Source organism: Mesoplodon mirus (genome assembly GCF_964341445.2).
Source record: "Mesoplodon mirus genome assembly, chromosome: 11".
Classification (NCBI taxonomy): Eukaryota; Metazoa; Chordata; class Mammalia; order Artiodactyla; family Ziphiidae; genus Mesoplodon; species Mesoplodon mirus.
This window is the reverse complement of record NC_138987.1, coordinates 9,681,236-9,707,122: the sequence shown is the minus strand read 5'-3', so window position 1 is coordinate 9,707,122 and position 25,887 is coordinate 9,681,236. Positions and strand designations below refer to the sequence as shown.

Genomic DNA, 25,887 nt, shown 5'->3' with positions numbered 1-25,887 from the left:
GCTCCGCAACACGAGAGGCCACAGCAGTGAGAGGCCCGCGTACCACAAAAAAAAAAAAAGAAAAAAAAATTAAAGAATATATAGACAAATTCCTGCAGTGTAAATAATTTAACAGTAGCTCTGGACCAAGCAGTATTCTAAGTGCTCTGTATGTATTGTTGCATTTCCATAACAAACCCTCTGAGGTAGTTAGTATTACCTCCGTTTACAGAGTGAGCAAATGAGGCTTAGGGATGTAAGCAACACACCCAAGATCTCAGAGCCAGAGGCAGGCGACGCCCTGTTTAGTACACCCAAGCCATGTAATTCCAGAGCCTACACTGCTAAGCTACGTTGCCTACCAGGGCTTGTGAAAATGGCGTGATTCCACTGGAAGTTCACTGCAGAGACTGCTCTTCCCAAACCAGTGAAGTCACTGAAGCGTGCTATTTATAGCAACATCTAGTAAATAGACAAACCCTATGTGCTACCCATGTCTCTGTACATTCAGGAAAGCAAAACCCAAAGTTTCTTTGTGGAATATCATGCTGGAAGTAGGTATCTTTTTTTGCACTGCTGCCGTATGAGCGGAATACACTTTATCCCTAAACATTAAAAATGTTTTGATGCCATTAAGGTACACAAAATATGTATTCATGATTAAGTGCTACACTTTTTGAGATATAGCATATATAGGCCAGACCAGGTGGGGTGGGAATAGATATAGGTTCTGGAAAACATGTTAAAAGAAAAACTTGATATATATTTGAAGGTGCTACACTAAATAAAATCTACACTATATCAAGGATCATTTAGCACTATACACTGTAATTTTACAAAAACATTTAGTTCAAAATAGGCTTTCGAAACCTGCAGTCATGAATTGCCCTTTGACTATCAACTTTATTGATGGTGTGTATCATGTTTTGTCACCATTCCTGCCTTCACTAGGGATCTTGACTTGTTCTGAGGCTATTGCCAACACGCATCTGGCAGACCTCTGGTTATTCCCAGAGCCTAGCATGTTCTAGCACACTTTAAGTGCTATAGCACGCATATATTTGAGGAGATAATAAATTTCCATTAAAGCAGAGTTGAAAATTCAAACCAAGTTTTAAAAAGAATTCAGTCATATAATAGCTTCATGCTGTAGTTCCTTTTACATAAACATCTTCACCATATCCAGCAGCTTCAGTTTAGACACGACAAGTACTTGGATTGGATAAATTAAGGACTAAAAGATCAATTCCGAATTACTCAAAAAAAGCTTTTTGCTGTAATACTCTATTCATAACGCATCATTAAACAGATTAAAAACCTACAATCAATTTAGCATATTTCTAAGTAGTTTTTTTTTTCCTTTTCTAGGGATTTTTTAAAGGAGAATGTTAATATTACTTTATTTATATGTGGGGGAATTTTAGATTCCTGTGTATTTAAACATTATTGTACTGGAAATCACAATAACCTTAACATACGAACTTTTGTCAAATACATCTCTAGACCGTAATACACATATAGTAGGAATAAAATGAAATCTGACATGATACCTGCACGTCATTCTACCATAACTCTCATTTAAAGAACACAAATTCAGTTAACAGCAAAACTTCACAAAGAAATTGCCAGGTAAGTAAGAGTCTACTGTTCAAAGTATCTGGCCTTCCAAATCCTAAACCAACATTTCACTAAATCATTTTGCTTGCTTCAGCTTATTAAAGGAAAGGAAATAAATTACCTTTATGAAAAAATGAGATTCACTGTGGTTGTATGAGTCAGCCCAAGACGAAGTAATCAACACATTTCAAGCAATACAAAAACAGTAATTTGTTTGCTATGTTTCTTGAAGTCCCTGAATATTCTCTGAAGATAACACAGTGAATTCATGAATTTTTAAGAACTGTTGTATAAGGTGTGGAAGATGCAAACTTTCAAGACTCATAAACTATATAAACCACTCATGAAAAAAATTAAGAAACAATTAAATGCTAAGCCTGCATCAGCTACATCTCTGAGAGAGTAGGAATCACAACTTCCTTGTTTCTCATTATATCCCTGGTATTCATTTTAGATACTGACATATAATAGGCACTCTGCTTGCCTGGATTTGTATTCTGAATCTACCACTACCTGTGAGATCCCAGACAAACTAGCCTGCCTCTGTTTCTCCATCTGCAAAAATGGGGTAGAATTTAACTTTTTTTTTTTCTTTTTTTTTTTTTTTTTTTTTTTTTTTTTGCGGTACACGGGCCTCTCACTGTTGTGGCCTCCCCCGTTGCGGAGCACAGGCTCCGGATGCGCAGGCCCAGCGGCCATGGCTCACGGGCCCAGCCGCTCCGCGGCATATGGGATCCTCCCAGACCGGGGCACGAACCCGTATCCCCTGCATCGGCAGGCGGACTCTCAACCACTGCGCCACCAGGGAGGCCCTAGAATTTAACTTTTAATGTTTAACTAGTATAGATGTTGTTAGGCTGATGCTTCCTAATTTTTTTAAAAAAGACGTTTTTATGGTCTCAACATTATCATGTTTATTCTTCTACAAGTTACAGAGACAAAATTTTTTTGGTAATAATTCATAATAGATACAAGCAGAAATATGGACCTATAATAGTTGTTTATCAACTTTTAACCCACTCAAAATTATCACCTCCATTTAGGTGAATGCTCTCTTTTTTACATCATTAAGTGTGTATAAAAAAGGTTCCTAACTTCCAAACATGGAGACACAGTTTATACAAATTCAAATGTAAATAATGGATTTAAAGCAATCATATGGTACTACAGTGCTTATGGTATAATCCATCATCTGTTCACCATAAACGTTCCCTACAAGTAGGAAATGTTTAGGAGTTACTGTGTCAATCAGCATAGTAGAAAAGAAAATGATAATGTTATATTACTCAATGAAAGGAAAAATAAGCATACGTGCATGTATCCAGTAAAGATTTCCAAGGCTAATCAAAGTACATAATCTTCCTTCGGCAGCAAAATAATTCCATCTTCCAGATTTATGGAATCTATTGCTTTCAATGCTAGCCTAAGAAAACTATATCAAAAAGAAGATATTAAAGTGGAGAAAAGCAACTAAACATAAGTGAGAAATTATAAATTCTACATAGGAATCTTTCTCCATAAGAAAATTCGAAAATAAGCACAGATATCCATGTATTTGCAGAGTGTCATTTAAGTAGAGTGACCTACAGAAATGCATTTTAAAAATCCTTTGTTCTTTCAATATTTTCATATTGGCACTTTTTCAAATACAGTTTTTCACAATTTCTGGTATCATTTTAATAATGCATGTAATCATGGATGAAGAAAAGTATCAGTGCATATTAAGGATATACTTATTAAAGTAGCTTTGATTTGCTGATAGATATGTACATTAGCATACTTGTGGCTACAAATAAAAGCTCAGCTAGTTGAAACAGATGAAAGCTATGATTACAAAAATTTAACAAATAGTATGACTCTTTGGGAAAAGATAGTTGAACCTTGTTAAGAAAAGGGAAAACTACCATTGGTTTCTGTAAACCAATAGTGGAAAATGCACTATATATTTAAGAAAAATAATTTGTCTTGTAGGAAAACTAAATTAATACATATTGAGGATTTTTATTCATTTGTTTTAGTAGCTTTTATTAGGATTTGTATATAAACAACCAGTAAAAATTACAGGTGGAATCAAGAAATAAACTGTAGTACAAATACATATTCCATGGGGAAGATCCAGCTATCTTTTATAGGATTAAACAGTTAAGTAGAACAGTTAAGGAAGAGTAACTTAGATTGGAGAATAAGGAAAAAAAAGTGTTTGCAAGCAGTAGCAGTAAATGTTCTACATCTATCCATTCTTGAGCTTGTTGAGATCTATCATATGATACTATCAAAAACATAGTTGGTTATTTCCACATGTAATTTAAGCAATTACTTTCTTTAGTATAAATTGTATATGTATATATACATATATGTAAATATATAAATATATATTTCATAAATCATTCTAACAAATCTTTTCAAAATTGCTTCTCTCTTTAAAATTCAGTATTCCTAATCTGAAGAAGTTACTTTTAAAATGAAACCAATTCAGTGATTTGACCATTTCAAACTCTCCGTCACAAAACCTTTAATGGCACCACATTTGCCCTCTTTAAGTTGCCATTTACTCTTCAAAAGGGCAGTGTCTCAGTAGGTCATAGTATGTGGTAAAGCTGCATTTCTGGGAGTTATTTCGCTACAGATCTCATTTAAGAAAGTGACAAAAACAACAACAAGAACAACAAAACGGAGATGAAAACCACAGAAATAATGAGAGTAAGTAAAATATAAAGGTCCTATTCTTAAAAACTTGAGTTCTCTATAGTTTTATTTTTTGCTGTAATCACAATGCAGGTTCAGACAACTGATAAAACTCTGAATACCATACCACAGTGGCCATTTGTTGGCACTTGGTATCTAAGGAAGTAACAGTTGATAATAAGACAAAGACTGAGACATTTTGTAGCATACACATTTTTTTCCCTCTCTTAAAGATGTCATTCTTTTCAGCTCTCTTCTAGGGTTTGTTAGCAAAGATGTTACAGCAATATATTTAAGCAAATTCTTCTCAAGTTGATAAAGGGAAACTCCTGACTTTGACATTATCTAGCGACAAGAAGTTTAACATTGTAACAACTCAGTCTGGGAAAATAACATCATCCAGAATGACACAGAATCTCCTTGACCAAAGAAGACATTCCTCTGAGTCCTCTTTTTGACTAGGTCTCATCCTTGGGTCTTTTCTTAGGCCTGCCTAGCCCAGCTGTAGCAAGAATTCTGCTAAGTTAATTTAGCGAGAATCCCCCCACCCTCACTATCTGATCATACTGGCTTGTCTTCAGCAAGAATTCTGTAAGTTGGTTTTCCAAGAATCCTCCTACTCTTGAGGTCTCTTCTTAGTAATTTTCCATCCACTGACCACCCCCTGCTGTCTCTGCTGTATGCCAGGTTGAACCTCATCTGTCTCCCTTATTTCCATAGTCATGACACTTATCACAACAGTCCTGAATAAAGTCTTCATTACTATTTTTAAAAGCATTGGGGACTTCCCTGGTGGTCCAGTGGTTAAGACTTTGCACTTCCACTGCATGGGGCACAGGTTCGATCCTTGGGTGGGGAAGTTCTGCATGCCCCGTGGTGTGGCAAAAAAAATAAATAAAATTTTTTTAAAAGCATTGGAATATATATTTTTTTCTCTTTAACAAAGACACAGGACTTTCAAGAAGAAATTATTCTATCAATCTACTAATTTTTCAGGATCTGCCCAACTTTTACTTGTCTTTAGGGTAAAGTTAAACATAACTTTATCTGTAGATGTAAATGAGAGTTCAGGTAGATAATAAAGAGTTAGGAGTAGAAGAAAGGTAAGAAAATAGAAAAAAGAGGAGTGGAATGTTACAGGAAACTCAGAAGAGGGAGGGGATAAAGAATCATACACAAACATGGCTTTTTGTTAATGTTTCAGTTATATTTAGAAAAAACATGGCCCCATAAGTCCAATCAAGGATGAGAAACATAAATGTCTGAAATAGAAATGGGGGAGAAATTTCATATACAATGGAATACTACTCAGCCATAAAAAGAATGAAATAATGCCATTTGAAGCAATATGGATGGACCTCGAGATTATCCTACTAAGTGAAGTAAGTCAGAAAGAGAAAGACAAATATCATGCAATATCACTCATATGTGGAATCTAAAATATGACACAAATGAACTTATCTACAAAACAGAAACAGACTCCCAGACATAGAGAACAGACTTGTGGCTGCCAAAGGGGAGATGGGGTCGGGGGAGGGAGGAACTGGGAGTTTGAGACTAGCAGATGCAAACTATTATATTTAGAATGGATAAACAACAAGGTCCTACTGTATAGCACAAGAAACTATACTCAATATCCTGTGATAAACTATAATGGAAAAGAATATAAAAAAGAAAGTCTATATGTGTAGAACTGAATCACTTTGCTGTACAGCAGAAATTAACACATTGTAAATCAACTATACTTCAATAAAAAAAAATTAAAAAAAAAAGAAATGAGAGAGGCCAGCTGTGGAAATAACCAAAGGGGATTATGAAGAATGTGGTGACTGGGGGTGAGGGAAGGTCATATCCTTCTCATGGGAGCAGCTACTGGTCCACCCTAGTTCCCAGGTAGGAACATGGGCCAGTGTGGTTAGATTAGCTGAGTTCAAAACAAAACAAAACAAAACAGGAATCTAGTTTCTCTGGAAGAAAAGGGACTAAAAGTAATTTTAGTGTGTGGTCCCCCAGTTCAAACAATTATAGCTATAAACTGATGCAAAGGATACCCTCACAAAGAAATGTGAGTAAAAATAAACACGTTTGGAATCAGAGAACATAATTAAGTGGAATTCCCCAAAGTTTTTGATGTTCCTCAACCCTTAAGTACTCAGGCTGATTTTCTTTATAGCCAAGAGCCACGGAGGTTCCTGCCCACGTCTCACACCCCCTCATCCTTTTCTGGTTGTGAATCTAAAACACACACACAACACATACATACATTTTCAAAAAATAGTGCTCAAACATGACTGCATGTGGATTGTGATGAATAACAATACCCCAAGGATGGAAAAACTGTAAATTCAGCTTAGTTGAGCCCAAATATCTGATCCCAGTCCAGGTGACAACTAGCCCACATCAACAGCTAGTAAACAAGTGGATTATACTAACCATCTTTGTCTTCTAAGCATGAAGAATTATACAGATGATAAACAAAAACAGTAATCACTTCAGAAATACATTTTTTCTGGTTTATCTCACATTTTCGAAATAGAAGTATAACACAAAGCAACAACAATGTAATCAGAGAGAAATGAATGCACCAAAAACTCAACTTTGTAACTTGTTAGAAGAAAAGCAACATCTAAATAATTTGGAAAGAAGATCTACAGTAGAAAGGAGTTTGAAGACAGATATGAGTGTCTTCTCATATCTAAAATTGGGGCTAAAATCAATCCTGGCATAACTGAAGCTCTCAGGGAAGTGAGCAACTATTTTGCTGAAATCAGACATGAAGAATTAGATATTTGATTTCTACGGCTGTGTGCATAAATGTCCATAACATCAAAAGGATTACGCCTATTTATGAACTGAAGTAGAATTAGGGTTTGTTGACTTAATTGGGTATGTGTGAATAACCAACAGTTTTTGTTTCAATGATATCTCTGGGCCCTTTTAATAATACCAGATAAAATATAGAGGGAAACTAATGGCAATTTCTCTCTTGATGGAAACCTATTTATTCTGGGTTTGTCAACTTACTCTATTTTTGACTGTAAAATACATAGAGGTATTTGAAACTGAAATGACTAGTGAGAATGGGAAATATATTTACAATATTAAAATGCATTTTACTCATAAAGTCAATCTGGTGATTCTGGGATCCATATATTATTAATGCCTGAAAGTCAAGAGACACATGGTATGTAATTTTCCCACATCACAGAAGCCTGTGGAAAGTTTTGGAAAAGGCCATATGTTTTTTCCTCCATTTACAAGCAGAAATGTGGTTTAACTGCTTCCCAGACAAATTATTATTTACTCTACCATTTTTTTTTCCCCAGTGAGATGGCAATCTCAGCAATTTCCCCCACCAAAATCCCCTATATGGTCAAATCTGAATCTGTCCTGTTTAACTGAATTTCACGGTCTCTTGCTCTAATTAGGGTTGAGGAATATCTTCCCCATCAGAAAATAACTATAACTCAGAATATTTTCTCTCTCTTCTATCAGAAGGTAATTCTTCCATCAGAAGTTAATTCTTACCCTTTCCCCCCAGATCCTAGTCTTAGTGGTTATTTCTACTGCATAGCCATCTCTCCCTACCCTATCCCACAACCATATTTACCATAAAAAGGGTAGTCCAAGTTGAAAGGAATGTATTGTAGAATCTATGTACTAGCTCATAACACAGCTGTACTCTCTTACAGTAAGCTCACTTCTTTGAATCTCATATTTCTCATTTGCTCTTTGACATATAATCATTGCCAAAGAGCCCCAAATGTATAACATCAGCTTTGATTTTATAATAATACTCTGAAATAATTTATGTTCTAAGTGCCCAGGAAAGGTATAATGCATATATGTAATTTTCTATTGGACAGTCCAATCCTTGGAGCACATTCCCCTTGAATGCATATGTAATGAATGTGCACTGGAAAACATTTATAAAATATTATACATACTAGAAATATAAAGGGTGAATACAACAATCAGTGTAAAAGTCAGAGAACTGAATCAAAACTAGAAGCAATTGACCAGTGGTTTCAGAACTTCACTGAGAATTATCACAAGATGACAAAGGGCTTAAGGCCAGAATTTCTCCTGGCACTTACTGATCATATATAGATGGTCCAGACCTATGGCAAATATTATCTACTGCCTGGCCTGGCCTGTTCAGCTCTATCTACAGGGCTTTGGCTTCAAATTCTGCCCTTTTTGCCACAGGACCAACGGACAGCCAAATAAAGATGACAGTAGGAAATTCCTACTTATGCATGCTCTAGTTCTAATTGTTTTTTCCCTCCTTATATCTTCATAGTCTACTTTTTCTTTTTCAGTCCCTGGGGAGGAAATAATCCTTTAAGATCTTCTATATTTCCTTTGCTTTCCCCTCTACTTGGACACATTTTAAATCTCATATTTAAACACACACACATACACATACCCTTTAACACCTTTTTTATTTTTTATTTTTTTGGCGGTACGCGGGCCTCTCACTGTTGTGTCCTCTCCCGTTGCGGAGCACAGGCTCCGGACGCGCAGGCTCAGCGGCCATGGCTCATGGGCCCAGCCGCTCCACAGCATGTGGGATCCTCCCAGACCGAGGCATGAACCTGTGTCCCCTGCATCGGCAGGTGGACTCTCAACCACTGCACCACCAGGGAAGCCCTAACACCTATTTTTAATATTTAATAAACACATACTTAATATTTATTTGGTATTGCCCTCTTTCATTTACTTCCACACTTATTTACAGATTCACTTTACACACCCTGCTCCCAATTCTCAGGTCCTTAACACCTTAACAACTTCCGCCCATATCACTTGCATGAAACTGAACTCACAAAGGTAGCCCATCATCTTATCCTTTGAAGTCAAAGGACTTTTTCAGTCCTTGTTTTTCTTTACTGTTTAGCAGCAGTGGAGATTGCTCACCAATGTTGATTTCTACATCCTACTGTTGTCTCATGCCTTCCTTACCCTGTATTCCCAAGGCAGGAATGCTCAGGGCTGTGAAACGGGCTCTCTTCTCTCCTTCTGTACTTTCCCTCCCTCGGTGATCTTATCCTCTCCCTTGGTACTATGCTGTTTCTGCAAATGACTCCTGCACCTCTATGCCTAACGGTGGCCTTTCCCCCAACTGCCCACTTGATAGGAATGTCCTGTAGAAAATTAGAATATCTTCCCTCTCACTTAGAATCTGCTGGGTTCAAACTTAACACTTTCTTCTTGAAATAAACACATTTTTCTGTCCTTTTTCTGTTTAGGGGATTTTTTTTTTCCAAGTTACCTAAATTTAAAATTTTGGATCACTCATTGGGCCAATTAATTTTCCTACTCATATCCTATCAAATAATATGCTTACTCTCCCTGCATGTTCTTTTCCATTCTACTATGTTTCTGTATTTTAGGATCTGTATTATGCCTTGTGCCTGTACTATTTTATTTTCTTTTTAAAGAGAGAAGGCAAGTTTTTTTTTTTTTTAATTTTATTTGTTTATATTTGGCTGCATTGGGTCATTGTTGCTGCGTGTGGGCTTTCTCTAGTTGCAGCGAGCGGACTTCTCACTGTGGTGGCTTCACTTGTTACGAGCACAGGCTCTAGGTGTGTAGGCTTCAGTAGTTGTGGCTTGTGGGCTCTAGAGCGCAGGCTCAGTAGCTGTGGCGCACAGGCCTAGTTGCTCCGTGGCATGTGGGATCTTCCCAGATGAAGGCTCGAACTTGTGTCCCCTGCATTGGCAGGCGGATTCTTAACCACTGCGCCACCAGGGAAGTCCTGCCTATACTATTTCAATGACCTTTTATTTGGTTTTCTCAAAGCTGCATCTGTCATTTCTACTTTCCCAAATGAAACACACATTCTTCATCACATCAGATAAATTACCACTTTCATTACGTCATCCTGCTGAACGCAACCCTGGAATACAAACTCCTCATTCTCAGTATGGTATTCAATGTCCTTCATCTGGTTTTATATGATTTTTCAGTTCTATCTTCCCCCACTCCTCCCCTCTGCCCCCCACCATGGGCAATATTAACCACATCTGCTTACTGTTCCTTGGGTATAGTTCATGCTTTCTAAGCTCGTGTCTTTGTTCATGCATATGCCTCTACCTGCCAGAATTCTCTCTTTTCTCCTCTTCCTGCTAAAAACTTCACCTATAAACCTCCAATCATTTCAAGATTCTCTAAGTTTGTCAACTGTGACTCAATGCCTTCTAGGATCAGCCCGGTTGAAAGTTTTTTTTTTTTTTTTTGCGGTACGCAGGCCTCTCACTGTTGTGGCCTCTCCCGTTGCGGAGCACAGGCTCCGGACGCGCAGGCTCAGCGGCCATGGCTCACGGGCCCAGCCGCTCCACGGCATGTGGGATCTTCCCAGACCGGGGCACGAACCCGTGTCCCCTGCATCGGCAGGCGGACTCTCAACCACTGCGCCACCAGGGAAGCCCTGAAACTTTTTTTTTCTCCTGTGCACTTTTCCAGCACGTAGCTTCTGTCACTCACAGAGCACTTATTATACAGCATCTTTTACTGCCTTGAAGTATGAGGATTTGGATCCCTGGTTCTTTCCCCCACTTTCCCCCCGCATTAGATAGTATATTTCTCAAGGTCAGGGTTAATGTTTCACAAGTTGGAAATCCTACTGCACTTGGCGTAGAATTTTACACAATGTTAGAACTTAATAATAATAATTAAAAAGTTGAATGAATTCAGACCAAAAACAATTACATGCAGAAAAATACAAAATATAAAGAAATATAATTCCTCATTATGAGGAATTACTCTCTTCTAACTCTGGAATTTACTAAAAGCCAAGTAGAACTGGGTGACTTTGTACTTTGCAAATTCCCCATCCTTCACATTTTACGGAAAATTTAAAAACCTATAAATTAATGCAGAATTTGGCTCACTTCCCACAGGAGGAACAAAACCATTTTATTTTAATGTTCTCTCTAGTCCTCAAGAGTCAGCAGTTTTTGATGTGAGTAAACGGGAGAGAAGACAGAGAAAAGTGTTGTCTTTTTAAAGTAACCTCCACAGAAAGATCAATTTTATTTATAAAAATGGAAAACTGAAAGTGGAAAAACCTAAAATGGCAATTTTGGTAAAGAGTTTTCCCACTACAAAAATGTTTGTCTAAATGTGCACTTAAATAAATATACTTCTCTAAATGTGCACTTCAGTAAATGACGATGTATTCAATACCCCTGATGAAGAAACAATATCAGAGTCTAACATTTCAAGTTATATGTGCCTGCTAACTGACAAAGGATTAATCTCCAAAATATACAAGCATCTCATGCAGCTTAATATCAAAAAAACAAACAACCCAATCTAAAAATGGGCAGAAGACCTAACTAGACATTTCTCCAAAGAAGATACACAGATTGCCAACAAACAAATGAAAGGATGCTCAACATCACTAATCATCAGAGAAATGTAAATCAAAACCTCAATGAGGTACCACTTCACACCGGTCAGAATTGCCATCAAAAAATCTACAAACAATAAATGCTGGAGAGGGTGTGGAGGAAAGGGAACCCTCTTGCACTGTCGGTGGGAATGTAAATTGATACAGCCACTATGGAGAACAGTATGGAGGTGCCTTAAAAAACTAAAAATAGAACTACCATATGACCCAGCAATCTCACTATTGGGCATATACCCTGAGAAAACCATAATTCAAAAAGAGTCATGTACCACAATGTTCATTGCAGCTCTATTTACAATAGCCAGGACACGGAAGCAACCTATGTGTCCATCGACAGATGAATGGATAAAGAAGACGTGGCACATATATACATTGGAATATTACTCAGCCATAAAAAGAAATGAAACTGAGTTATTTGTAGTGAGGTGGATGGACCTAGAGTCTGTCATACAGAGTGAAGTAAGTCAGAAAGAGAACAACAAATACCATATGCTAACACATATTTATGGAATCTGAAAAAAAAACGGTTCTGATGAACCTAGGGGCAGGACAGGAATAAAGACACAGATGTAGAGAATGGACTTGAGGACATGGGGACGGGGAAGGGTAAACTGGGACAAAGTGAGAGATTAGCACTGACATATGTACACTACCAAATGTAAAATAGATAGCTAGTGGGAAGCAGCTACATAGCACAGAGAGATCAGCTCGGTGTTTTGTGATCCTCTAGAGGGGTGGCATAGGGAGGGTGGGAGGGACAAGCACGAGGGAGGAGATATGGGGATATATGTATACGTATAGCTCATTCACTTTGTTATACAGCAGAAACTAACACACCCTTGTGGAGCAATTATACTCCAATAAAGATGTTAAAAAAAATAAAGTTGTATGTGCCTGCTGATTTAGATTTCTTTATTTTAGCATTTGGTCACTGGAATTCTTTGAATATGAATAACCCTAAAAGTCAATTAATAATTTTCAAGTAAGTTGTATGGAAAAATAAGACTTTCGTAGAAGAAAAAAATATAGAGCAATTCATCAAGGGACATACTGAAGAAATGGAATAGGTATTTTACTAAGAGAGGAATTCATCTCACAGATAATCAGCAATCTTCTTAATACAGTAAGTAGGCAGTACACAGGGTTGCAATAAAAAATTTTACTTCACATAGTCATGGCCTGACATGAGCACTGCTGAAAACTCCACAGAGGACCCCGACATACAGCTACAGACTGTTGTAGCTGAAACTAAACAACAGAAGAAAATGCTTTATGAAAAATAAGAATAAGATTAGATTACCATGTAGACAAGAAAAATAGAAAAGATAGTGAAACTACTTAAATAGGGAATAAGAGTTGAGGTCTGTTTACCATGTTCTCATATAAACAGGTAACTGAAATTTATTAAGTACAGAAATAACAAAGAATGTTTTTATGACAAAGGGAATAAACAGCTATGAGCAAGATAAATGTCAGATGGATGTTTTAATTTAGATCACATGCTAACTGCTAATAATTCATGACATGGGGCTATTGTTTAAATAGGTCTCTTCATTTCAGAATAGAAACCTGTGCTATTGTTAAGGTTTACATTTTTATCAGTCTTGTCTTGGTGGCATCCTACTTACCAAATTATGTACAGAAAACCAAACACAAGTCATAAAACAGATTAGGGAAATATCACATCTGTTGATCATCAACTGTAACATCATTTACTTATTGTTAAATATAGACTTCATATCTTATCCAAGTCTATAAAATACTTAGTTTATTGTTACCAGAGAAGAGGAATCTCATTTGAATAAATGCATTTTTCAAAAGCAATCTGCGGCATGTTTATGAAGAAACTTTTTGGGGTTTCAGAAAAAGTGGCTTCGAGTTGGAGATTAAATATTGATTTTATGATTCGGCCAGCCTTTAAAATAAATAATCTTATAAGTCAGGTCTAAATCTTGTGGTGCCTCATTTTCTTTTTCATTTTGGAGGTCAGGTCAGAGAGTTCAGATAGCCCTTTTCTCCCTAATCCACTACAATGTGCTGAAGACGGCCATCTGATCAACCACTTAACCAAAAATAAAAGTGACACTCAAGGGACTGCTACTCGATGAATAAAGGTTGAACTTACCATCATTTAGTATATATAGTCAGAGCATTATATCATTCTATTAATCATTCTATTATTGATTCTATCAATCAATTCTATTAATCAAAGAAGGGAAGGAAAGGAAGGAAAGGAAAGGAATGGGAAGGAGGATAAGGAAGGAAGTCAGTCAGTCAGACAAAAAATCCTGATTCCTGTCTTCAGTGAACTTCTAAGTTTAAGGTCTCAAGTCCAACCCTTTTCTTAGAAATGCTACACAGGATGCCCAACTCAGGCATTTACAAAGCTGTGCCTCCTGCATACCTCCCCCTGCTCCTCCTAATTTCCTTTTCCTGCTCCATTTTTCTCCAAAGCACTTATTGCCGTCAGACATACTATGTATTTTATTTATCTGCTTCTGCTCTGTCTCCTCACCACTAGACTATATGCTCGTAAGGGGCAGAGACTCTTGTCAGTTTTGTTCACTGCCGTGTATCCAGTGCCTGGAATAGTGTCTGGCACTTAATAGATGCTCAGTAAATATTTAATGAATAAATGAGAGGACCATTATGATTTTGTTTTTCTAGACTTCTGGCTTGCATTTTCTCTCTAAGATACAACTGCATTTTTTCCGTCAAGCTTTCTCTTATACACACAGCAGCCTGGGTTACAATGTGATTCCACTTATTAGCTGTGATACTGGGTGAGTTATTCATTTCTCTGAACTTCAGCAGAATGAGGATCACAGAAGTATCTGTGGGTTGTTGTGAGAAATAAATGAGAGAATTCACTTGAGGTATTTAGCATGATGCTTGACACATAACAAGTGTTTAATAAATTTTAGTGCTTATTATTCTTCTTCCAACTATGAAATTATTTTCTTCTGTTGCAAACAGCTTACCGATTCTTAAAGTACCTCATAATTAACGAAACTGGGACATTTAGATTCAGGGGCTAAGGTTACATGTGGTTGAGTCTCTTGATCAAAAAGCTACTTCCTGTGTGGGTTGCTTTCAGGAAGCATTAATCCTCCCCTTGTTCCACACTGTATTTCAATTAGTTGATTATGTTCAGTCTTGTCTGCTACATTGTGTGGTCTTTTAGGGTATGAAATCTCTGTATCCTATCACAACGCAGGTACTCTATAGACCTTTGTCCAATAGATGAGTTACTGTAAAGAAATGGGACTGATTCCATTATTTGTAGTCCCATCACATGTGCATTTTCATTACTGTTTGAAAATTACATTTCTCAATAGACGGCATAGATCCAGAGAGCAGGGTAGAGGTTTTAGTGTTGCAGAGTGATGCAGAGCAGTGTGGATGAGAATAAAAGCAATGCCCTGGAATTCAATGATGTACTGTGAATAAAAAAGTGCTGAGAAGACCGATACAAAACCAGTTCTTATTCTCTCGTAAATGGTTACTCTATTTCAATAGCAACGATCTAATTTATGGAAGTGTGACTACCCAGGGAAAAATTCTAATAAAAAATACTTGATAAAGTTGGAAAGCACAGTTACTAGAAATGAGGACTGTGGAATAGGGAAGAGGCATGCAGCTTGAGGTCTGACAACACGTAAGAATCACTGAGTTGTTAGTCTGAAGGTATGTAACACCACAGCAAAAAATACTTTCAAAGAACTCATTTTAAAAGTCATCCAAATGCAAAATATCTAATAATGCTAAAACCTGTGTTCAAATGATAAAAATGTATGGTGCTTCACACAGGGTAGTAAACAGCAATTTGTACCTCTGGAAAAAGAAAGAAGCTTGAGACAGGCATATTTTATGGTTGAATCAGCCACTTAACACGTATTCAAAATAAGAGATCAGAGAGAAAAACACCAGTATCACAAGGTTTCTATGTCTAAAACTCTCACATGCTGTGAGTCCATCCCTTTGAATAATGCTTCTCATTAGGAAGGTACTTACATTAGGCCTCAGCTTGGCTGCCAGATCATAATACTTCTCGGCTGCTTCATTGAGGCTAGCCTGCCTGTTAAAGAAAACAAAAACAAAAACTATATCATTTAGTTAAAAATTTTAGATAGGTGAACAGAATCATTATGTAGCAAAATAATATTAACTTTTAAAAAATTACATGGGCCTCCCTGGTGGCGCAGTGGTTGAGAGTCCGCCTGCCGATGCAGGGGATATGGGTTCGTGCCCCGGTCTGGGAGGATCCCATATGTTGCGGAGCGGCTGGGCCCGTGAGCCACGGCCGCTGGGCCTGCGCGTCCGGAGCCTGTGCTCCGCAACGGGAGAGGCCACAACGGTGAGAGGCCCGCATACCGCAAAAAGAAAAAAAAAAAAAAATTACAATCATGCCAATCAAATAATATGGTGATTAAGCAGAAAAATATCAGTAAAAATTGAATGCACACAATGTACTTGTCATGATCTTTAAGGCACTGTAAATAATATCTCAACCTAATCCTACTCAGTAGGCATTATTTTAAATTTACACGTTAGGAATTCAAAATGTTATTTTCCTTTTCCAAGATAATACAGATAGTATGTCACAGGGTTGGGATTCTCCTCTTTCAATATGATGTCCTAGAAAAATCTTAACTCTTAAAAATAAACTGTCAAGATTACTATTTAGTTGCTTTTGTTTTATGAAAATAGTAAACATTTTCAGGTTTTAGAAAAAAAAAAAAATCTATCTAGAAAGCTACTTTCTTTACAGTCCAGGAGGGGAACTTTCCATTGTGTGTAGTTTACCTGGAAAAAAAAAAAAAAAAGGCCAGCCTCTCCCTCCCTTTGCTCTCTCGCCACCAGGGTGGGCACATGATGTAGCCTCAGCTAATGGGATGTTCTTGCTTAGGACTTTCATTCCTGAGCAAATGACAGAAAGATGAGAGGATGGCTAGAATTTGCTCACAGAGACAGTGGTGGAGGCACCAGGGCTATATCCTGGTCAGAGTCTTCCTGTAAAGAACTGCTACTGGATGTCCTGCATCTTTGCAGGAAGAGTCTGGGGCTACTTGGTTTCATGCCAGTTCAAGCTATGTCTTCCAGTCTATAGTGAATTCTGTAGTTCCCATAGCCTTCAAATAGCTACAGTCAGTTTTTCTTAATTACTACCAAATACCATGAGTGGCACAGGTGACTTACACAAATAAGATGCAGACTAAACTTTATAGGTTTGTGCACTGTCTATTCTTGCAATTCACAGCAAACTCCCTGGTTCAGCCAATTGGTTAACAGAAGAAATCAAATCTCTTGAGTCCCGAAGAAGCTCAGCCAATTAACCATCAAAACATTATGCTTGGGGCTTCCCTGGTGGCGCAGTGGTTAAGAATCTGCCTGCTAATGCAGGGGACACAGGTTCGAGCCCTGGTCTGGGAAGATCCCACATGCCACGGAGCAACTGGGCCCGTGAGCCACAACTGCTCAGCCTGCACATCTGGAGCCTGTGCTCCGCAGCTTAAGAGAGGCCGCGATAGTGAGAGGCCCGTGCACTGCGATGAAGAGTGGCCCCCACTTGCCACAACTAGAGAAAGCCCTCGCACAGAAACGAAGACCCAACACAGCAAAAATAAAAATAAATTAATTAATAAACTCCTACCCCCAACATCTTCTTTAAAAAAAAAAACAACAAAAACATTATGCTTTTTGCTCATGCCATGCTGCTTTCTGAAAACCTTCCAAGATGGCAGATAATAAAAGCTAGAAGCTCTTGCAGGTTACACTGTAGTCTGGTGACCATATTTGTGTAGAAAAGAAATGCTATAGAAAAAGAACAAATTCAACTTCAGATGATGTGTATAGCACAACTATAGTGTGAACAATAGTAGTTAAAGCCGTGCGGTCCTGCAGTTAAAATGGAGTCTTGAAACTGTGATGTGAAGAACGTTTTGAGACAAGAAGATTGCAAAGAGGTCAGGAATAAAGAGGAGAAACAAAAATTAACTTTCTCAATTAGAAAACCACTTCTCTCTTTAAAAGAGAAGGCAAACTAGCCATACCTATAAAATTGAATTTGCACTTTGGTCAAGACACATAAAAATTATAAAGACATATGGCATGCAACCATATAAACTATAGGAATAAGTGAAGATAACATTTCTCTGGAGAGCAGGACATATTTTTCTAATTTTTAAAGGAAAAATAATTAGAAACACTGCTATTTTTAATGGGGTTATAGAGAAAGTAAAAGTCCTTGACTTAAGACTCTACTGGACTTACGACATGTTACAAAGTGCTGTTGCAATTTATATTCTCATAAATGTTGAAGTTCAATTTCAATATGTCAAGAAAAGTACTTCAGTCTGGTATGAAACAGTAAAAATTCTCTCGCTAGGGTATTTAATGAAGGTTCCCTAAACCAAACTATAGAATCACTTTGGTTCAGATTCATTTGGAAATTTGAACCAGAATTCATTAGGTCATGCCCTGGAAAGGTTTTCTCCAGAGGAAAATAAAAGGCATGGAGTAGGAAATTAGAGTAACTTAATTCTACAAAGAAGTAAGTTACTTTGAAGCAAGATCAACCAATAGATGTCTAACATAGAAAGTATGGTGACCATTAATATTCATCTTTATGGACACTCAGATTCATGAGGTAGATAAGGATCAAAAGAGAAACTCAAGAATTCACTAGGTAAAATGCCTTTAAAATAATAATCAATGAAATTGAAAAAAGGTTTTTTCCCCCTAAAAAGGTTATTAGTTTTTCAAGCCTTCACTGTCTTCAGTCTTTTTAATTCCCAAAGGAAATATCTAGTTTAGAAGACTTGATGTAGAATTGATGATATTCTAATGAAATAAGAAAATACAATAGAATTTATTATATTTGTCATATAACTGTGAAAATTAATTTTGATTCTAGGACTTTTCTTCTAATATTAAATGGATTTTACTGACTACTAGGCACTTATGGCAACACGTGGAAAACTGTAGGGAAAAGAGTATGTCAGTTCTATCCACTGAATCTTCCTGAATATCCTTGTTTTACTCTCTACAGAGAAAACTCATGAGGAACTCTCCAATGTCTACTTTATGGTGTAAGCTGTATTGCATACTCCCCCCTCTGCAAGAAGCATCCTGGGAGACTTAATAAATCTTAATGCAAAAATGATTGAATCATTAGTCAACATTTGAAAACTGAGGAAATTAGCAATATCCTGCCAGTTGCTTAGGGGATTCTAGTAAACACCCTAGAACCTCAACCACTGGATTGTTAGAGATTGATTATAGGACTCAGGTTCCAAAGACTATTGGGATCAAACTATTTATAGAAACTGATAAAATATACTTTTCCTGAATACCCATATTTCTTTTCTTTGTTCACTATTTCTTTTCTGAGATAGTAAATTCTCTATGTATCACTTACAAAATTCCATGGATTGATTACTCTGTTTTCCAGTTTCAACAATATTATGAATCTATTGCTATTATTGCTATTATTAACCACATTTCAAAGATGGTTAAAATGAGGCTTAGAGAAGCTGACAGTCCCCCAAGGCAACGCAGCTGGTAAATGGTTGAGCTCAGAATCAAGGGCTCTAAAATAAAATATCTGAATCACAGGATCATGCTGCTATCTTTGTGAGCGCCGGATGTATCAGAATGACATGTGGTACATTGCTCTGTGGCAGATGACCACAACAATTCTTACATAAAATACTAAGAAAGCAATAAAGCATGCTTCTTGATTATTATGCTTAAAAGCGATAATTTAAAGTAAGGAATGAGATTTGAAAAGGGAAGAATATGAAAAAAAGAAAAGGGGAGAATATGGAGAATATTTGCAATGACAGGTTTTACATCCTTCCAATTTTAACTCCCAAACTGATAGAAGTGAACTTCACCAGACACAGCTGAGCACAGGATAGTTTTAAGAACAAACAGCGAGGGGCTTCCCTGTTGGGGTAGTGGTTGAGAGTCCGCCTGCCGATGCAGAGGACGCGGGTTCGTGCCCCGGTCTGGGAAGATCCCACATGCCTCAGAGCGGCTGGGCCCTTGAGCCATGGCCGCTGAGCCTGCTCGTCCGGAGCCTGTGCTCGGCAATGGAAGAGGCCACAACAGTGAGAGGCCCGCGTACCGCAAAAAACAAACAAACAGTGAAATGCACTATAGTATTTTGCCGCATGTACTTCACCCTCTCCCATAAAGAGGGGAAGGGTAGGAATTCAGGCGAAAGGCAAGGAAATAGGGAATGAGAAAAAGCAAGAAGAGTATTTGGATACTTACTTTCTTACCCCCCAAATCTCCTATTTTGGGGGGTGGTGGTCACAATCAGACAGAGAAGGGGATCATAAGTTTCCCGCGTGTCCAAGTAGAAGACTCAGAAGGTGAGTAAAGGGGAAAGTAGTTGGCTCTGCCAAGAGATCTCCGAGGCTGTATGTAGACAACCTTGTGTTCTGGCCACAGTATACTTTACAAAAGCCAGGAATGAGATGGTAAGAAAAGTTACTCTTACCAGGAAACTACACTGGGTCCAGATGGGTGACTACCCTCATCTAACATGTCACCCTGAGTCAACATTATGTCCCTTATCTAAAGAATAAAGATTAAATCACCATGCCAACAATAGACATCAACTGGAGACTGATACAGTGGCTCCTTTCTTATTAACTCCTGTCCATCACATATGTAAGGCCCTCTCCCTCTGCATATTATCTGTGGCCTCTCAGGGCCACAAAAGGTAAGGAGGTAGAAAAAGCCAGATGGTATTTGTAAACTAGATTATGAAGTAAACCTTGACTTCTGAAGAAATCACTGGGTTGCGCTGATTATATTTTTAAAGTCTTTAGATTCAGTTTTTCTGCCATCAGTGAAAAACCAGTTTCAGAGTGAAAAAAAATAGTAACAAAAGTCACAAACAAATGTCATCATTTAATTACTACAGAATTCCATTTTTGCACATGGGACTATGAAACTTACATCTGTTAAAAAATATAGAAATATATTTCATACAGCTAATTCTTCTCTTTGGTATTATTTTATGACATAAAAGTGTCTTTTGGAACACAGGTTTAGGGCCCAATATTCTTACAAGAAAAGATACATAAGAGAAAGTTGGGAATCAGTTACATTATGAAACAACTTAATATACCCCGTAAACTGTTTGAGGAGATTCTGATTAAAAGACTCATTTGCAATTACCTACATTTTTATGTATTCTGTGAGAATTATAAAATTAAAGGTTGGTATATTTTAAATTACTTCCTTGAAAAAATATAGAAAATAAAAACTCAAGTAGCATTTAGAAGACTCTCTTTAACTACAATTATTAATGGTTGTGAATTGTCAGTTTTGAATTAAAATTATTTAATATGGATGATAACCACTGTTTGACTCATATGAAAGACAATATTTTATTTAAGTCTTGGTGATCATTTTCAAGGATAACTTATGAGGATTTTTTTTTTTAACTAGAGAGCCGTTTGTTCCTGTATCATGAAAGTAAGGTGAAACAGTAGCTGATGTTTCCTGTGCTCTTGCCAACTTGATAAACTTACACTTAGCTTTAAGTTACTCAAAGCAGAGGTAAATTTTAATTCTAGTTGATAAACTGTACAGTAGTAATAGAAGTAGAACTGAAATAAACACGGACATAAAAATGTATGGGGCTTCCCTGGTGGCGCAGTGGTTGAGAGTCCGCCTGCCGATGCAGGGGACACAGGTTCGTGCCCCAGTCCGGGAAGATCCCACATGCCGCGGAGCGGCTGGGCCCGTGAGCCATGGCCGCTGAGCCTGCGCGTCCAGAGCCTGTGCTCCAAAACGGGAGGCCATAACAGTGAGAGGCCTGTGTACCGCAAAAAAAAAAAAAAAAAAAAAAAAAAAAGTATGGAAAACCTTAAAATAGCAAAACCAGAGTCACATATATGTAAAAATAATGGAGTAGGAAAAAAACCTTGTAATGAAACTCCTAAAATAAATTATTTATGATCATCAAGGCTTCTTAAATGAAAACTTCTCAACCAAGACATCAAAAATGGCTTCAAGACCTGTAGGCAGCTGTCTCAATACTAAATATAAAGGATAGAGAGGCATAGTGGAAATGTAGCAATAACAGAGGAAAAGACTATGCTGACGGTGTAAGTTTTACAGAATGATTCCTTGAAGTTAGATATTTCTTGATGTCCCGTAAGAATTTGAGCCCATTGTTTCATGGCCTCAAATCTTTGAGGGCTGCTAAGGACAGGTTAACCTTGTATCTGGAAAGGTTACATAATGAAATGTACTGGAAAAATTAAAAGGAAGGAAATGTGTATCAGTGATGCCCGCTATAATATTCCTATATAGTAAATTACTACTTATGTTCAAGTTGTAATGCTTGGGTGGGGAGCAGGGTTCAGAGGGATGACAAGAGGAAAGGCAAACTAGAACTTGCTTGCAGGAGTGGTCCAGGAACCAACATCATAAGCAACACTTGAGGCTTGTTAGAAGAGTAAAACCTCAGGAACCACCCACACATACTAAATCAGAACATGTGATGTAACAAGATCCCTGGGTGATTCACATGAACATTAATGTTGGAAAGGCACAGAGTAGGAAGGTACCTACCTTTAACCTCATCTGCCACACCCCTTTGCTTTAAAGACCTTACATCCCACTATAGCCTACTTGAAATAGGCCTCTCTTATGCAAAACTTGGCAGTAATGTACAATTTATAAGTAGAAAACCCAATTACTTTTTGAGCGGTCTTCGGTAATTTGGGAAGTGTTAAAGAAGAAAGCATATTACTTACGGGGTCTTGGAGATATATATATCTCTCTCCAATATCCAACGTATGTGTGCGTGTGTGTGTGTGGGTGTACATTCACAATCTGCTTTGAGAAAATAACCTGATTTTGTTCCTTTATTCCTTAAGAACGTCTATTTTATGTCATTTCCAGTGAAATTATTTGAGAATGAAAATTGAAAGATAATTTTTTCTCATATATTCACTCTGCTCTCTAGAAATTAGGGAAGCATTGGGAACCAGTTGGTACAGTACAGTTTTGCTTTTCTTACTACCTTAGGAAGCAGTGACAACTTGGGCCCTTAGGCCTGGATAAAAGGAAACTGCACACTTATCTCAGCAGTGTGTCCTTCGTCAGACAATATACCGTGATGGTATGTCTATAAACTTAATGTTCCTTTGAGAGTACAAACTTGGAGTTCTCTCTCCTATGACTATATACCGACTTTCTAAAATTTACCACAAAGGGATAATCTAATAATACTGGAAGGATCTTACTATTTAGGATTTACACATTTGAAAACCTGTTACTCTCTATAAATCCTTTTTCCATCAATAAATTCAGGAATCACAGCTTCTAGGTAATCACCCAGTTATAAAGCTATGAGGGAGCCAATGTGACACAGTGAAAACAGTATTATACTTGGCAAGAATATGCTAAGTTTAAATCCCAGCTTTACCAAGTATGGGAAATACCAACTCTCTTTGAGCCTCAGCATCTTCATCTGTAAAATGGGAATATTAGTGTCTAGTTCATATATGTGAAATTATAATTAAGAGGGTGACATATACAATGCAAAATATGGTGCCAGATAGACAGGAGATATTTGAATAAATGCTACTTTTTCTCCTTCATTACCCTGTAAATGGATTTAAAAAAAGAAAATAAAAGAAAAAAACAGCTTTCCACCAGAGCCCATGAATGCTGTGAATGAGTTAAATTTGTTTTCAGTGCCTCAAGATTTCCTCTCAGGTGTCAAATACCTTTGTGCGCTTTCTAGCTTCCAGGTCTGGGAGAACACTGAATAAATCCATTCATACTAAGTGCTTCTAACAGAATAATTGATTCAATATTTTCCTCTCACAACTCTATAGACATAACTCTACTGAGTTTTAGTATTTAAATCCCTTTGATATTTTCCTTTGATGATAACCAATCTGCTTTTTTTTAATGCTCTCATCTGGAAATATCCAGTACTTTTTCCATTTTATTTGAAGTACTAAAAATGTCAACACATGTAGTCAACCATTGATTATGTGAGGCCTTCAACATCTGTGATCACCCTCCTTGGAAATATATTTAGTAATTAGCCACAGTGTGCATCCTATCTTCCCAAACAAGGCAGAAGCCGAAAATTCCCTCATTTTCCAACTTTCTTCCAGCCAAGGTATCAGCATGTGACTCAGATTCCATCAATCAGATGCAACCTCAAGAGAGTCAAAATCAGAAGTAAGTATAATGGGTAGGCAGCTGCACTCAGAAGACTCATCTTCTAATGAATGTGGTGCTTGTTCTTCTTGGTTCCTTGTGGGCGATGGTGTCAGAGCTCTGGATTCTAAAAGCTGCTGAGCCCCAAGGAAAGCTAGGTGGTGGGAATTATTTCTGGCTATGTAGAGTACTCTCAAGCCTATGGGAGAGTCTGTGGGCTACAGAATTCTCTACAATAAATCCTGTTTCTGCTTAAACTGGCAACAGTGGATTCTCTAGTTTGCAACTAAAAACGGTGACCCATGCAAGTTTAAGAGTAGATCTATTTTCATTAAGTTTGGTTTTAATAATGATGATTAAAGACCTCCATCCTATCTTGGAAATTTTTTCTATTTGTTGATAATTGCTCATCTGCGCTATGTTCTCCTTCAGAAATTTTCTATTTATATTAACATTTATACAACAAATAATATTATATATGTATATATGCCATATCTAACTACATACACATACATACAGCATAATTATATATACATAGTTATATATACAGAGACAAAAGTATCACATATTACATAAACAATACCTATATACTATACATGTATATACAACTATATATACATAGTTGTATACTATATATAATTATACAAACATATATAAATAGAATTACTAGTGTATATATACTATTCTCAATCTATTCATCAATCTTTTATCCTTTCAGTCATCATTTTCATGTCTTTAGTATTTTTCATTAAGTTCTGGGAAAATATCTACAATTTCTATTTAAATTTCAATCTATCAATTTTACATTGCCTCCACTGTAGTTATAAACTCAGAGATCCTATTAATTGCTTAATCTTTTCTGATGTTATATGGCTCCTCTTTCCAACTATGTATTTTATTTTCACAGATATATTCTGATCAGTTAGGATAGGTTAGATTACACTGCGATAATAGACACATCCTAAATCTCAGTGAATTAAGACAAAATTTATTTTGCATTCATTCATCCTATCCAATGCAGGTGAGAAGGGAAGTTTGTCTCCCTTCGCTTATTTCTGGATCTATTTCCACAATTTTCAAGTCAGAAAAAGGGAAAAGCACTGACTCTTACAATTTGGGCTCAGAAATAACATACATCACGTTCACACACATTCAACGACCCAATAAGACCCAGGAAGGTCTTCAACTTGGAAGAAGGCAGGAAAGTGCAATCCTATTATGTTTCTTGAAGTGGGAAGGCCAAATATATTTGGTGAATAGCATTAATACTTCTATCCCACACAGTGTTCTTGTGAATCACCTTGACAACAGGAATTAGAAATGTTCTAATTCTACAGAAAAAGATCTTTCTCCATTACTGAGAATTAAAATGGATCTATTAGACATTTCTTCAATTTCAAGCCTCTTGAAGGTCCTAATAAGTTAAAGATTTGCCCCTTGATGGGCTCTTCCAAACTAGTCTCTTCTGGCGGAATGATTTTTCTTTTCCTTTTTCTTTTTGGCTTTTGTGATAAGCGGTTTTTTCCTTATTAATAGATTCTTTGTGTCAATTTATTGGGAATTACCCAAGGAAAGGGAAGTTAAATAAGTATGCTTCAAATTATATCTTGGACTATAACATTTCCTAAATTGCTGATTTGGTATATTAGGTCAACCATTGATCCAGCTAACCAAGACACAGCCAGGGAGACATCTGCCCTTTCCCTCCCATCGAACTGATCACCAAACCTTGCCAATTTTGTCTCCTAAATATCTTAGGAAAGAATAGAGTTCTTGAAGGAAAAAAATTAATATCAAACTCAATTTACAACAATTTGGCAGCCCCAAGGGAAATGTTAGATGTAACGGTGAATAAGCAAAATCTTGACAGCTAACCATTTTGATAAGGCTGCATTCAAGGGAAAACTAATAACCTTTTTTATTCTTTTTAGCAAACAAAGTCCTACATGCTCTTGATTAATAAGGAAAGAGGCTGGTGTTCA

The 25,887-nt window shown here is 37.1% G+C and overlaps 1 protein-coding gene across 7 annotated transcripts in view; it reads right to left on the bottom strand.

The window, feature by feature from the left end:
* The window catches only part of TMTC2 (transmembrane O-mannosyltransferase targeting cadherins 2), a 537,933-nt gene that overhangs the window by 158,952 nt on the left and 353,094 nt on the right, over positions 1-25,887 (bottom strand). For 6 of the 7 annotated variants that reach the window (XR_014295268.1, XM_082635122.1, XM_082635123.1 and 3 more), the window contains one exon: positions 15,713-15,776. Coding sequence is in view for 6 of the 7 variants with exons in the window: in XM_082635122.1 (XP_082491248.1) it covers positions 15,713-15,776 (64 nt within the window). In the remaining variant the exon portion in view is untranslated. Of the gene's footprint in view, positions 1-14,498; positions 14,533-15,712; positions 15,777-25,887 lie in introns of those variants that run through there. The other variant, XM_082635124.1, reaches the window with a different exon arrangement.